The 15,406-nt window shown below is 35.7% G+C and overlaps 3 protein-coding genes across 4 annotated transcripts; 1 reads left to right on the plus strand and 2 right to left on the minus strand.

Annotated features, from left to right (window-relative positions):
• Positions 1-2,152: 2,152 nt before the first annotated feature.
• LOC123317200 (creatine transporter-like) lies at positions 2,153-5,432 on the minus strand. Its single transcript, XM_044903607.1, has 6 exons — positions 4,996-5,432; positions 4,710-4,883; positions 4,373-4,651; positions 3,754-4,032; positions 3,185-3,603; positions 2,153-2,502 (listed from the first exon to the last, which is right to left on the minus strand). The coding sequence occupies exons 1-6, from the start codon at positions 5,372-5,374 to the stop codon at positions 2,242-2,244; spliced, it is 1,791 nt and encodes a 596-aa protein (XP_044759542.1). The 5' UTR covers positions 5,375-5,432; the 3' UTR covers positions 2,153-2,241.
• A 3,931-nt stretch (positions 5,433-9,363) lies between these two features.
• On the plus strand, positions 9,364-14,585 carry LOC123316713 (DNA-directed RNA polymerase I subunit RPA2). 2 transcript variants are annotated; one of them, XM_044902912.1, is made up of 15 exons: positions 9,378-9,396; positions 9,448-9,550; positions 9,647-9,973; positions 10,027-10,266; positions 10,353-10,531; positions 10,648-10,940; positions 11,086-11,396; positions 11,451-11,733; positions 11,792-12,034; positions 12,193-12,479; positions 12,537-12,890; positions 13,035-13,317; positions 13,859-13,986; positions 14,074-14,238; positions 14,321-14,585. In XM_044902912.1, exons 2-15 carry the CDS (start codon positions 9,473-9,475, stop codon positions 14,546-14,548), a joined length of 3,399 nt encoding a protein of 1,132 aa, XP_044758847.1. In that variant the 5' UTR covers positions 9,378-9,396; positions 9,448-9,472; the 3' UTR covers positions 14,549-14,585. The 2 variants fall into 2 exon arrangements, with proteins under 2 accessions (XP_044758846.1, XP_044758847.1); XM_044902911.1 differs by having other exon boundaries at positions 9,364-9,550.
• LOC123316719 (zinc finger HIT domain-containing protein 1) lies at positions 14,563-15,396 on the minus strand. The gene has a single exon (XM_044902925.1). It carries the CDS (start codon positions 15,187-15,189, stop codon positions 14,704-14,706), a length of 486 nt encoding a protein of 161 aa, XP_044758860.1. The 5' UTR covers positions 15,190-15,396; the 3' UTR covers positions 14,563-14,703.
• Positions 15,397-15,406: the final 10 nt, after the last annotated feature.

A 15,406-nucleotide genomic window follows, 5' to 3' on the forward strand; every position in this document is an offset into this window, starting at 1 on the left:
AGTTCCAGATTTGTAACTTCAAAGACAAAAAAGTTATAAGAATTTTACGAAATTGTTTAACTCAAAAACGAAGTATCGTAATAAGAGACTGCGGTTTTCACCATTCTTTGTTTCTCCGAAAATGAGCTAGGAAATGTGTCATCTGTTTTCTTCTAGCTGCTAAAGTTCTCGAAATCCTCTCAGTAGACAACGAATTTTGCCCACCCTGTACAGGGTGCCTAAATTCTCTAAGGAAAAAATTTTAATTTTTCAAACGATTTTATAGGTATAAATATAAATATATCTACTACCTACTATATGCTATATAATGTAAATATAGTAACGCTGTGCATTTATTTCAAAACTAAACCCGTTAAAAAATGAATTACAACACTGGTGGTTCATCCCTATAATTGCAAGGGTTAATCACCCTTAAAACTTGTTTGGCAAGAAATTATTATTTCCTGTGCTTCGAAGATTTGGATGCATGGAGTCTGATTTAAATTCAGACATATTCAATTCAATCTGAATGTGATCAAGAGGAATAAAATAATAAATAAAATCTTCTTTTTGGAGTTAAGCAAAGTGTTTACTTTGCTTCAAACGAAGTATTCATTACCTAATATCCTTAAAAGAAAAAACTTACCTACCTTACAAATCCAATCAATTTTTCATCGACAAAACTTCAATTTGAAATTGTGGTAAATCCTACGATATGGGAGCACTATCACTACAACTTCTCATCCAAAAATAGAGAACAGACTGAATCACAGAACACAAATAAAGTGAATATTCCTTATTTAACCACCAGGTATACACAAATCACAGAATAATATATTCAGGCATAAAGTTGAGCGAAAAAGTATGAGAGAGACCAATACTTCACGCAGCCAATCCACAAAATAGCACCACCGTAGCTCCGCCTTCTCTGACCAATTGAATTCTTCCCCAGTGTGACGTAATATATACAGGGAGATTTACGATGAATAACTAACATTCAGAAGAAGCAATTTGCAATAGTATTTGATTTTTTTTAAATGTAACACCCTATATTTGACCTCAAAAATGGAATGGCAAGCTCAAGTTATGATGAGTTTCTTCAGATTACTTTATAGCTCAGAAGCACCCTTTACGAGATAATGGCGAAACGCGAAACATTGAAAATACGGAGTTTTTTTTATTTATGAAGAAACTAGTTACGCCAGCGGTTCAGACAAGTTAGCTACTTCTACATATAAAAGAAAATTTCAACTCTGGAATATACAGAGTGATTATAATTAATTCTCAAACATCAACTACAAATAATAGTCGAAAACGTTCATATTTCAAATTGCACACCCGGTATTTCTATATCTCGTTGAACGTAAAAATTAATTTCGAAACTATCTTTATAAAATTTTCCTATATCTAAACCTGATAGTTTCTGAGCAATTTTCGATTTTTAATCAAAACTAGTAAACGATTTTCGCCATTATCTCGTAAACGTCCTTCTAAGGTATAAAGTGATCTGAAGAAAATCATCATAATTTGATCTTGCCATTCCATTTTTGAGGTCAAATACAGGGTGTTACATAAAAAAGTGTAACTTTTATCTATATCTTTGTTTTCTAATACCCTGTATTGTATATTAAAATTGCGCTTTTCAACATATCAAAAAAAATATTTTCAAAATATCTTTATTTACTCCCTCAAAATGAGCGCCGCCACGTCTGGGGTTGGCTACCCGGTATAATAAACGTCTTGTCTCTAATTGTTCTTCCAATAAAAAAAAAACTCAAAAACTAGTTCGGTCAAGTTGGCAGGTCATTTTCATTGATAATGAACTATATTGTGTCAGCTTATTGAATGTCTCCACTCAGAGTTTGCCTTGAGTGGATTTTCTTAGGTTTTTTATTCAGATATTAATATTGTAACAACCTTAAAGATTTCAAGGAACAAATCTCATTAAATATGAGACTTTGAAAATCACTCAGAATATGATGGAAAACTTTGGTCTATATCTTTGTTTTCGAAGACCCTGTCCTATATGACAATAATTTTAACTTTTGAACACCCTATACACACACCACAAGAAAAGATTTTCGAAATTTCTTCATTACTCCCGCAAAATAAGCGCCGCGTCTGGGGTGGGCCACCCGGTATATTATGTATCAACAATTCTGAGCAACTGAAGTAATAAAGATATATATTTATCGAAATTGTTTTATATAAATGAACATCATTACATAAAAAATCCATGAAATCAATTTTCACGTATAAGCCTCATTCTTGCTCATATGCAGTTTCGTCCAGGTCATAGGCGGCCTTTTCTTGTTTTTTCGTTTGACGATACAAATATTCCTTAGTCATGCTCATTGCTGAGAACATTTGTCGACTTTTCCTCAAGATTGGATCACTGAGGTACCAACTGTCGCTAGGCCTGAAGACGTTTTCCCAATGGCATTTCCATATCATCCATCGCATATAATAGATGGAATAGCCGATTGATGAATATATGGGCAAATACAGCACCGCGTTCATCATCTGTAAACACAGTTAAATTTTCGCGAAACACCTCTAAGCTTTCATCATAATTCGTCTCGAATTGGGCTATAGAAGCTAGATAGACAGATAGATAAAATATTCTGTGTTCTGTATCGAAACTTTGGACAAGGAATAAATTAATTTATTGGTCTGTGATCTGAACGTAGTGCTTAGCTTGTACCGCCATATGATTCACAGAACTTCGTATACAAAATTAGTCACTAAGAAATTTCGATGGAGATCAGCATATCATAGAAAATCATAAAGTTTGCTAATTTCCTTCGAAATTATGTGTTTGAATTAGTGGAAATATGGGACATATGCTTTTGTCTTCATCTGGGTTTCGATATGGAGGAGATTGAATCGGTTCTCGTTTCATACTTGGTGGCGCTCTGTATTACTCCATAGTCGATAGCACTCAGTAGCGTCTGCCAGTATTGAATAAGAGTCCCGTCAATTCCAAACCATTTTTCCATCGGAGAAGAAGCTATGTTGCCCTGACGTGGTCGAATGAGACCTAAACCATGGTAAGCATCTGCTTTTCTTCAGTGGCGGGGGTATACATCTGAACAGAGACAACCATCAGAGGTTGCCTCTGATCTGAATTAATCTTTATTATTATGTGTTTGGTTATAAGCGATTTTTTCTCAATCCTCTGATGAGCCAACGGCAATACACTCACCAACTGTTTTGCAACGGAAATATCCATCACACGCATTTTCTCGTAGAACTCCCATACGCTCATAATCCACATTACGCATAGTATCGCCGGTGACAGAAATAGCAAGATTTGCCAGTAGAAGGGCAACCGGAAGCCAAGCATGAAATGTAGATCATCTACGACGGTGGTCAGTCCGTAAATGTACAAAATGACACCGGTCTGAATCAAATTCATCAGTAGAATCATCGGCCCTTTGACAACCATCCAAATGAGTTGCTTCTGTATAAAAGTACTGAATGAAGTGAACATCGTGGTGCCGCACAGAAAAGCGACTGCGTAAACTGCGCAACTGATCACCATGAAATAGTTTTCAACTTTAGGGAATCTGTTGAAAATCGTTCTCACGATGACGAAAGTAATCAGCATACACTTCGAGAACACTGAAACAAAGGACCAATCTATGGTTAAGTCATAGAGAAGTAATCACAGAACACTCATACAATAATATGAATTCTTTGGTTCACCCTAAATTTTTCTTTTCTTTTCTCGGAGGATGAGATAAAACTATAATAAACTCTGTTTCTACTCACCTACGAGAAAAACTTGTGAATAAAAAATCCACTGCCATAGCCTTTCCGGCCCATCCAATCTTTGCAGCATTCTAGGAACTTTGGACCAAAATTCGGGTTCTGTATCTCCCATGATTTCTTCAATACTCTGGCTGGAGAAATAGCTGAGGTTTCCACAAAGACTGAAGTAAAGCACACCGTAAAGAGTTGTGACCGTAATATTCACGAGCATCAACATCAGGGCATTCAAATAAGAATGTCCCCTGAACTTATTCTGTGCTCCCAGAGTTCGCAATCCCCCTAATGAAAAAAAATATATGTAAAACAATGAATAAGTGAAAAAATATGTAGGGGAGAGTTCCTTTGAATCGGACGGCCCATGAACCGGACGCTACAGTTTTCTACTACACTCGATGGTAATTTAGCACCCTTTACGTAAATCCCATTTTTGCAACAAGGCGCGAGCCACAGGGTTGGCCATTTTCCAAGAGATATCGATCGATGTTGCAAAAATAGGATTTACGTAAAGGATGCTAAATTACTATCGAGTGTAGTAGAAAACTGTAGCGTCCGGTTCATGGGCCGTCCGATTCAAAGGAACTCTCCCCTACGGGAAGGCGAAAAATAAGGGAGTTCTCACCTCCACCTATACCATTGGAGTTGATGACGTATTCAAAACATATTATCCAAGGGGTCTTGTTCTTGAAAACATTCCAGTCCCAGTAAAAAATATATACGAGGCCACTGCCTGAACCGCGCTGTATGAGTGAACAATATAACAGGATGGTGAATTCGATTGCTGCGAATATGAGTGACCAATACACAACTTTTTCTATGACCATTATACCTTTGAAAGTTATCGCGTACGCAATCAATGTGACCCCCAAACAGTATCCCACACTTTTCCACTGAAACATTCCTTGAAGAAACTGTTAGTTTCCAAACCATTATTGGGTTTTTTGGGGGTCTCGACTTACCGATATCTATGTTTTGAACTACCAACCACCAATATTGATTGTGACTACTTTCCCATAAAGCTTTGTCACATTTGGGTTTCCCATGAAGGTCATAGCAATCCAATCGTTTAGAAACGTTAGTTTCAAGGGTGAAACAATACTCCGTGTTCCAGTCGTTATTGCAGGAGTCCCAACCTGCAGTAAATATTTCAACTTATTCTAAGTATGATCACACAAGATTCGATTTCACACACCTCGACCCAAGCCAATTGTTTTTGGGCAAACGGAAAGCTTTACATGAACTTACCGCTCTGGGTGGAGAAAGAATTAATCATATATCTGGCAAGATAGGCTAGCACGCTCAAATCCTCTACGAGCATCACTAGTAAATATAAAAGACAGAGATATCCCATCCCTTTGAAAACTGGACAAAGGGCCCAAATACGAATAAGTCCTTTTTGACCATATTGGCTCAAGCTCAACTCCAAAATCACCAAGGGTATGCCAAGAGCCGTACTGAATAAAAGATAGGGTCCTAAGAATCCAGCTCCTAATACTTTCATATTGTTGAAGAGGTGCAGAGTATTGCTGAGGCCAAGTACGAATCCTATCAAACCAACCGTATAATAACGATTGGAAGTCCATGTAGTTTGTAGATTAGTGAAGCTCAAGGTACTATCACTCATTTCTTGTCTAATTTGAATCTGTTCCTTCTATATGAATTTAAATTTCAATTATAATAATTGTCAGTTGACTACCTCAACCTTTCTGTGATTTCTCCTCAATTTGAATGAAAGTTATTGGGAATTCAAAACAAGCGATACGCCCTCTGGTGCTAATTTTTATAAATAAAAAGTTAATGCACTTTTGTTTGTTTACATCGAGGAACGGAGTATATTTTGGTGTTTCAATTAGAGTTTTCATGAAAAATATATCTTAATTTGTTGAAAATATCTTCATCTCGTGACAATGGGGAAAGTTTAGAGAAGTTGTCATAATTTGCATCCTTTGAGCAAATCTTCGATTACGAATTTCTTGTGGAGATGTAAGTTTTTACGATTTGCCATGATGAAATGAACTTTTAGTCAATGTTTGGGGTCCAAATTTTAACATATGTATCTCGTCCTTTTATAGCATGGTAAAGTTTTTGTACATTTCAAATTTGTTACGAATAATAGAAAGTGAATTAAATAACCTGGATATATAACCTTTTAGCCATTGTATATAATGGAGAAGGCAAAATATCATAGTTGTGGCTGTCCATATAATCAATTTCCTTCTATTATGATCGTGTAAAGAGCCAAGAAGTTCAGATTTAAAAAATCTTGCTCTCTTTTATCAGCTGATTCAGAACATAGTCGGAATTTTTTTCATATATTCTATTACTTCATGACCTAAAATTGATAATAATTAACACACTTGAATCCATTTGCAACAGCCAATCTTCAAAATTGAGGAAAACCAACTATTAAATGAGAAAAAAGGTTTATTTGACGAAAATATCAAAATCCCCTTCAAAAATGACAATGACTGCATTAACTTTTTATTTCGAACTGTCATTACCATGTCGCATGTCGCTGCAATCTACATTTGAATTGCCAATCATTATAATCCTATTTATGATTATAATTTTGATATCTCTTTTTTGATCATCAACTAATTAATGTAGGTATCAGCAAAATCAGTTGACTTCTGGTAAAATTCGTTACTTGTAGAACAGGTATGTTACATATCATATGTTACATCAAAGATCCTCTTTGGTTACATATCATATAAAACTAAAATTATTTATTTGCTCATTTCATATACTGTCTGTTCCGATATTCCTGAACAGTACTGTCAGTATTTCAGAGACGATGCCTATTGGCCCAGTCGTTCGAGTTCTATTGTTGTTCGATTGCGGGCCAGTAAAACCAGCAATATCGGAACAGGCCCATAATCTCGTTCAATCATTTTTTTATTGCTGATGAAAAAATAGAAGTCCTTGAATATTTCAGATTGGCACCATAAACCAAATATTAATCTAGTTTAATCTAATATTTGCCACAAACTGCTGTGATCGCAGTTTTAATGCCCGTACTCAATAAAGAAGATTTCCTTCTCTTTGGGACAAAGATTAAAGGCATATTTTGGCGATTAAGCGTCAAGCGTCTTACGGCCGGTTTCATAATCAAACCTAAAGCCGCTTTAACTTTAAAGCTTCCTTTAACCCTACTAACGGCCGATTTCATAATCAAACCTAAAGTCGCTTTAATTCTAAAGCTTCCTTTAAAATCCGGTTTCATAATCAAATTTGAAGTCACTTTAAGCTTAAAGTTTCCTTTACTGTCATTTTTAGTAGGGTTAAAGGAAGCTTTAAAGTTAAAGCGGCTTTAGGTTCGATTATGAAACTGGCTGTAACTCTACTAAAAATGACAGTAAAGGAAGCTTTAAGCTTAAAGTGACGTTAAATTCGATTATGAAACTTGACATTAAAATGACAGCAAAGGAAGCTTTAAGCTTAAAGTGACTTTAAATTTGATTATGAAACCGGACGTTAATCGATGTCTTAAAGCGTCTTTAAGCGTGACGTCCGTCATTAATTTTGTTGTCGCAAAAATAGAATATCGCTGATGGTTGAGTAATCTGTCGTCGTCATTAGACAGCGAATAGAATTGTGAATTTTTCAATTTCTTTTCTTTGGCCATTATTTAAAAAATATTTATTCATTCTAAATGATAATGCAGCAACTGCATTATTGGCAGTAAAAGCACTCTTCCCTAGTAGAAATTCAAATCAAATTCGATATAAACAACATATTCTCCCTTCTTCTTTACCTCTTTCCGCTTAAGACGACACAGGCGCTCTCGAGAGACCGCCAGGTTCCGCTTAATGCGTCTTAAAGACTGACGTCATGACTTACTGCCAATTCACAATGATGTTAATGGTTATGGTAATGTTAACGGTGAGCTACAATGTAAACGCTTGAATAATAATAAATAATTGAGCTCCTACGATACTGTTCACATCAATGTTAATGTCAAGCGTAATGTTAATGATAATTATGAATATTTCTTGAATTTATTATTATTTAAGCGTTAACATCGTAGCTCACTTTTAACATTACCATTACCATTAACATCATTGTGAATTGGCAGTTATTCACTCGAATAGCACCGCTCAAAAACGCCTGACGCGTCTCAATCGCGAAAATATGGCTTAACTTCCTCCTTCAGTCAGTGTCAGAGATATCTCTGGTCAGTGTTCTGTGGTTGGGTATTTGAAAAAAAGAAAAAAATTAAAAAAAAAAAGAAAAAGAATCGAAAACTAAATCTCCATGCTTATCTGTGGTTTGCTACAACTGTAGATCCACAGCTCAGTTCTCAGTCTCAGTCATAAAGTAAGTCAAGATAGAGGGGAAACTCAGCTACAAAAACTGGACCCCTTATTTAGTTTGTTGAACCACCGCATGGGGTCGCTTCCATCGCTGATTTTACGTTTGTAAACATTTCCATAAACTCATTCTTTTCGTCTTTGTCTGCAGTGTGAAGTGCATCATGATTACTAAGTGTTTTTTCTGATAATTGAATAAGATGTCGGAAAATAGAAATATTAAAAGCAATAAATTTTGTGTGCCGAACTGTGGTGATAAGACTAGTAGACGTCATCGGTTTCCTGAAGCAGATAATAAACAACCGGAAATTATCAAACTTTGGATGGAAAAAGTTTGTAATCCCTTGTTGACTACTAAAAGTACTGAACAAATACGAAAATCCTATTTTGAGTGAAAGTGTGAATTTATTTTTTACATATATATGGGAATTATTGGTTACATGAATATTAGTGCTTTATGATAAAGGGTTCTCCCAAATTGAATTGAATTGAAAAAATCAGCAAAGTACTGATGAAACGTCGACTAAGTTAAAAAAAAAACAGTGTTTTCCTTCAGTCCTATAACCAATAATTCCCATAGGACATTATAATTATTTCTATTTTATATTTTACATATATGGCCATACACTTTGATGTACATATCGACATTAGAATCATTTCTATTTTATTTTTTTCCTATCAAGTCCATACACTTTGATGTATATATGGACATTAGAATTATTTCTATTTTATTTTGTACTCATAAACCCATACACTTTGATGTATATTATATGGACATTAGAATTATTTCTATTTTATTTTTTACTTATAAACCCATAAACTTTGATGTATATTATATGGACATTAGAATTATTTTTATTTTATTCTTTACATATAAGGCCATACACTGTGATGTATATATGATTTATTTATGAAGAAATATAGTTATATCATTGCCTACATATGTGTTTTTTTTATTCAAGTCATCAAGCTTCTGAGAACATTGGATTTGAAACAACTCGTACTGGAATGGTAATATAGCATCTTGACATGCTATATTAACTCATTCCAGTACGTTGTTTCAATCCCGAACTTCAAAAATCAAATCAAATGATTTTAAATAGGAAGCATTTCAAATTTTCCCGCTCATTTGTTTCGAATTCCGGCCGCCAGAGGGCGCTTTTATTTCCTCGAACCACCGCATGGGGGCGCTGAAACTTGACCCCACTTCTTAGTAGGGGAGTTTCCCTTCTATATGGGTCTGTTCTGTGGTCTCAGTTGCTTTTGATCTACGATCTCTGCTAGTTGATTAAGTGTCATATGTGTTTTGTGTTTCTCTGTGCTTTGTGAGGAAGAGGTTAAATTTGAAATTTTTGTTGATCTTTGAAAAGTGAACCTTTATTTGCAGTTTTTAATAATTTAATATATTCGTTATGGCATCTCGACCTCAACCTTCGTTAAGAAATCTTACGAAAAAGAATTTCGGGAAACCTGCTGAAGAACAAAATCCGGTAAGTGGTATTCAATATCAGTAAATGAAAATTTTGTACCACATGCTAATATTTCAAACGTGAATTTCGTAAATTAAACCATAAATTAATTTTCAGCTCTTACAAGAATTAGGTGCTCCACACGTAGATAGTTTTAATTTTATGATCGAAAAAGGCTTGGACAAAGCTGTGGAAGATTTGGATCCTAAACAATTTCTTGTCAATAATGATAAATTTAAATTTGTTATTTCTGAAGCCTCTATATCAAAACCTGCTGTTCCGCCTGGAATAATATGTTCGAATAAATCAGTGTATCCCAAGGAATGTAGACAGAGAGCAGGAACTTATAGAGGAAAATTGATGATTAAAGTGGATTGGTGGCTCAATGATACACAACAAGAACCTTTTGTGAAAGATTTAGGTGACATACCAATTATGATCAAGGTAAATTTATTCTTTTTTTTTTAATGTTGAATTTTATCAAATATTTTTTGCAGTCTAAAAAGTGTCATCTACATAATATGACTCCCAAGCAATTAGTCGATGCTGGAGAGCATGAGGATGAGTGGGGCGGATATTTTTTAATCAAGGGACATGAAAAACTGGCCAGAATGCTTCTGATGACAAGAAAGAATTATCCTATCGCCATTGAAAGAAATGGTTGGAAAATGAGAGGAAAATTTTTTTCTTCCCTTGGTATTTCTATAAGATGTGTGAAGGAGGATCATGAGTCAACTGTAAGTTTTTTTTCATCAAACATTAGAGTAGAATAAAATGGAAGGAGATTTTTATCCAAGATTAACAATTTTTTTTTATATTTCAGGTCAATGTTCTTCATTATTTAACTAACGGCTGTGTGAAACTTAATTTTACCCATAACAAGACGCCATTTTTCGTGCCACTTATGCTTATTTTAAAGTGTTTGTGTGATTTCACAGACTATCACATTATGATGAATAAATTAATCCTGGAAGCTCATGAAGATGATATAAAATATCGAGAGTTAGTATTATTTACAGTTCCAATTGAATTACATTTTGAACATTATTGATACTTTTACAATCATTTTCAAGTAATCAGAATGAAATAAAATCAACTCACCAGGATTTCTCTTTCAGCTGCATTTCCAGAATGTTAGTACAACTACATCAACAGGGCCTTCACAAGCATGAAGATTGCAAAGATTATATGGGGAAAATGTTCAGGGTGAAGTACCCCGAATGTCCTCCTTGGTACACGAACTCTGAAGTGACAGATTATATACTCAAAAATAATGTGTTGATACACCTCGATAATAATGAGGATAAATTTAATTTGCTTATTTTCATGACCCAGAAACTGTTCACTTTCGCACAGGACCAGTGCAAAAACGAAGGGGCTGACGCTGTAATGATGCAAGAAGTTCTTTTAGGTGAGTACTTTTGTAAATTTTTTATAATTCATAATATGTTTCAATTTTTTGGGAAATAGGGTAGGTTAAGTTAGGCATCATTGACATATTTATGAACCTTAACATTTAGTTCTTTTGCATTTACTTATGATGTTTCATCTTTAAGGTGGTCATTTGTACCTCAAGGTATTGAAAGAGAAGTTGAAGACTTGGTTAGAAAGAGTGCGACTTAGGCTCGTTAATAAAGCAAGAACAAGCTCTAACAACCCGGTCAGCATAAAAGACGTACTTACAGCTGTAAAATATGCAGGGGTTATACAGAATGATATGGAACACTTTTTGGCCACTGGAAACATAAGTTCTAAAACAGGGTTGGGTTTGATGCAGGACAAAGGGCTTGTTATTGTTGCAGAAAATCTAAACAGAATGAGGTACATGTCCCATTTCAAAGCTGTGCATCGAGGAGCATTCTTCGCAGTGAGTTCTGTAGAAACCAAAGTATATAAAAAATCTTAACACATCTTTTTGCAGGAAATGAGAACAACTGATGTTCGAAAATTGTTGCCTGACGCTTGGGGGTTCATCTGTCCAGTCCACACCCCCGACGGGGCGCCCTGCGGGCTTCTGAACCATCTGAGCGGATCTTGTTTTATTTCAAAGGAACCTGATGCGATGATAGCTAAAAACATGCCTATGGTTTTGGCCGCATATGGAATGAGTTCTCTGGACGATACTAAATCTTGCAACATGAAAAATTGCACTTTTGTTCTACTTGATGGTAGAGTTTTAGGCTTTGTGGAAGATGTTAACGCAGGTAAGAAACATCTTTTTACTTTGTCAATGTAAATCTAATATACGATTTGTTTCTGTAGAGGATTACGTCAACAAAATCAGGTACTTGAAGATAAAGGGTGTAGAGATACCAAACACAACAGAAATCATTCTTGTTCCTAAAAAAAAAACTCCCGGTCAATATCCTGGAATCTTTCTATTTACTGGTTCGTCGAGGATGATGAGGCCTCTACTTCATATTGGTACCAGAGAAATAGAATATGTGGGTACATTTGAGCAGGTCTACCTGGATGTTGCTGTCAGACCTAATGAAATTTATAAAGGTATGTTTGAAACATATTGTTTTTTCTGTAGTACTATCTGAAACGCATTGGGCTGGTCGCGGATCTGCCTATGTCGAGTCACAAAGTAGCAAATTATGCCCAGTTGTCACTTGAATCCCATAAAAAGCCTATTTTCATGCTGATTATTCTTTTTCCAGGTGTCACTACTCATTTAGAGCCAACGAAGACTGATTTTCTTTCCCATTTGGCAAGGTTGATACCTTTACCAGATTGTAACCAATCCCCAAGGAACATGTATCAGTGCCAGATGGGTAAGCAAACAATGGGCACCCCTTGTCATAACTGGCCAGTACAGGCTGAAACTAAACTGTATCGGCTAACGACCCCAGCTTCGCCCCTGTTTAGGCCGTCTCATTATGACGCCTTGAAAATGGATGATTTTGCAATGGGTACAAACGCCATAATTGCAGTAATTAGTTATACGGTAAGTTTGAGGTGGATTGATGGGATAATGCAATCTGAAGATTACATTTGTTTTTAGGGTTACGATATGGAGGATGCTATGATAATAAACAAGGCTTCGCACGACTTTGGATTCGCACATGGGGCAGTGATCAAATCCCAATTCATTAATTTAGATAATCCAAATGACTACTTCTATCGGGATCCTAAGCAGCCGAATTTAGATGATTTTATGGATAGCGACGGATTGCCTTACATAGGAAGAAAAATGAACAACAACGAACCCTTTTATTGTTATTACAGTACCGATAAGTCTAAATACGTAGTGGAAAAATTCACATCGCAGGAGGAGTATGTGGTGGAAAATGTGAGGCAGTGCAGTGATTTCGGAACTAAAACTCCCAGGATAGCTTGCATCACCTTCAGAATATCGGTAAGTCCTAAGTTGTGAATTAGTTTTTCCCTATTTGGATCTTTTCAAGAGGTAATCGATCAAGGTTATGTATAAACTTGCGTTAAATCCAATAAAAGTGCTGCCAACACCGTTGAGTAACAGTTATCTATTCTGTTGTTGCAGAGGAATCCATCTGTGGGTGACAAGTTCGCCAGTAGGGCCGGACAGAAAGGTATTTGTTCCCAGTTGTGGAACCGAGAAGACTTACCTTTCTCCGAGACAGGAATGGTGCCCGATATCATCTTCAATCCGCATGGTTTCCCTTCAAGGATGACAGTGGCTATGATGATCGAAGTACTGGCCGGTAAATCTGCGGCCCTGCACGGATTGGTCCACGACGCCACGCCGTTTGAGTTTTCCGAAGAGGATCCTGCTATCGACTATTTTGGTCGTCTTTTGGAAATAGGTGGGTATTTTGACTAAGTTTTCAAAAGTTGAAAGTGCTCATTTATCAAAGGTCGCCTCTGTTTTTCACAAATTGGGGCGAAAGCTTCGCCGCATCGAGCCGGTTTTCCTGTTTTGCCCTGTCATCACTGAACCGATATTATTCACTTTTTTAACCTTTCTTATACTTCGTGAAAAGTTCTTATGAAAAAGAGTTCGGAAAAGCTGCTTGGGAAACTGGGAAAATCAAAATAAATAAACTAATTAAATTTCGCGCTACTGTAAGCTGGGTATCCTACTCTGCATAGACAAAAGGTTGACGCTTGATAGCCATAGAATTTACCGGGTTTGGCTAACTTCAAGTTGTACTACTAACGCCCATTATGCTTTCGAAAGGACGTGAAGATAGCTTGATAACGGCTCAGACATGATTGTAACATTCGACCAGGCATTCAAGATTGAAAATGACCAATGACCTATCGTTTTTGCATCTTTTTTATTTTTCACCAAATAAAACAAATGCTTTCTTGAGTAACTATGTATGTTCATTATTCATTTTGCAGGAGGTTACAATTATTGCGGTTTGGAGACTTTCTATTCAGGGATAGATGGTAGACCCTTGGAAACCCAGATTTTCACTGGTATTGTGCATTATCAACGTCTAAGACACATGGTCTCTGATAAATTTCAGGTAAGAATACTGTTTGAATCCCCTCGTCATGAGATATGAGTGACAAATTGAAACAAAAATGTCTAATATTTCCGATATTTTTTATAGGTTAGATCGACTGGTCCGATAGATCCGATCACCCGCCAGCCAATCAAAGGTAGAAAGAAGGGGGGTGCTATCAGGTTTGGTGAGATGGAGAGAGATTGTTTGATAGCCCACGGAGCCGCGTTCTTGTTGCAAGACAGGTTGCTTCATAATTCAGATGCTACTATTGTAAGTACTAACTGATGTGAAGTTTAATTATCATTATGACCCAAATAAAAAAAAAAAATTTCATAATCGATATGTTTTTTAGGCTCTAGCATGCAAATCTTGCCAGTCCCTGATAAGTCACATGACTGAAATAACGAGGAGATCCGATAAAAAATATTTGGTGGAAACAAGAGAAATGTGCAGAATTTGCGGATCCAGTGATGATTTGAGAGCTATTGTCATTCCACATATATTCAAGACGTTTCTAATCGAACTAGCTTCCTGCAACATTAACTTGAAAATCACCCTGGACAAGTTCTACAACAGATGAAGAAAAGTGCTATCCGCAGTCTCAATTTGTATATTTTGTTTTTTATGTACATAAGTTTTATAAATAAATTATTATTATTTTAAAAAATTTATATTTCTGATAATATAAAAAAAAGTATGTTACTAATCAACATACCAGAAAAAAAGGATCCTAACTCAAGCTGTCCATTTCAAACATCTTGTTTCTTGATGAATATGCATACATCTTATACTACAGTATTTAATTCCGCACGTTACACAGGTATATTTCGAGAAGAATCCACAAACGTTACAGAACTTCCTCGCAGCAAAATCTGCACTTCTCGCCTCAGCATCTAAGTATGACACTCTTCCAGTCTTTTCAGCTTCAATTCTATCTTCTTCGACCATTTGTTCGAATGTTTTTCTGTATTTGCTTTGATAATAATCTGCTGTACGTTCCCTTTTCTTGGTTCTGGTCGACCTCTGTTCCAAATCATCGTCAAACTTTGGCAACTTTTTACTCATTACGAGGTCTGCGTGCGGGTCTTCTTGGTAGTTATCGCTTTCCAATAGTTCTAGCATTCTTCTGAAACGTCTTCTTCGTGTTGAATCATCTACAATTTTCCGTTTTTCGCATTCTTTTATTCGGCCGGAGCCACGAGTTTGCTTTTGAGCACTCATTACCGATATAAATAAGATATATCAATGGAAAATATAAACAATATTATTTGTTTTATATACGACTTTGCTCATAGATCTTAAAAGTTTAGAGGTTGGAATTTTAAGATTTTGACATTTAACCTAAAAATCATAGATCATATAATAATCACTTTTCCTGATTATTTTTATAATTGTTATCATAATTGAAATAATCTATTAGAATTGTCTAGTGTAAGAG

This window comes from Coccinella septempunctata, chromosome 7 (genome assembly GCF_907165205.1).
Source record: "Coccinella septempunctata chromosome 7, icCocSept1.1, whole genome shotgun sequence".
NCBI lineage: Eukaryota > Metazoa > Arthropoda > Insecta > Coleoptera > Coccinellidae > Coccinella > Coccinella septempunctata.

Excerpts from the sequence above, each read along its gene's own strand:
- LOC123317200 (XM_044903607.1), bottom strand. The coding sequence starts at position 5,374 with ATGAGTGATAGTACCTTGAGCTTCACTAATCTACAAACTACATGGACT. Across the intron at positions 4,033-4,372 it reads CTCCAATGGTATAGGTGGAG|GGGGATTGCGAACTCTGGGA; the intron begins GTGAGAACTCCC and ends TTTTTTCATTAG. Across the intron at positions 2,503-3,184 it reads TTTCCGTTGCAAAACAGTTG|ATGATGAACGCGGTGCTGTA; the intron begins GTGAGTGTATTG and ends CTGTGTTTACAG.
- LOC123316713 (XM_044902911.1), top strand. The coding sequence starts at position 9,473 with ATGGCATCTCGACCTCAACCTTCGTTAAGAAATCTTACGAAAAAGAAT. Across the intron at positions 10,267-10,352 it reads AGGAGGATCATGAGTCAACT|GTCAATGTTCTTCATTATTT; the intron begins GTAAGTTTTTTT and ends TTTATATTTCAG. Across the intron at positions 14,239-14,320 it reads ATAATTCAGATGCTACTATT|GCTCTAGCATGCAAATCTTG; the intron begins GTAAGTACTAAC and ends TATGTTTTTTAG.
- LOC123316719 (XM_044902925.1), bottom strand. The coding sequence starts at position 15,189 with ATGAGTGCTCAAAAGCAAACTCGTGGCTCCGGCCGAATAAAAGAATGC.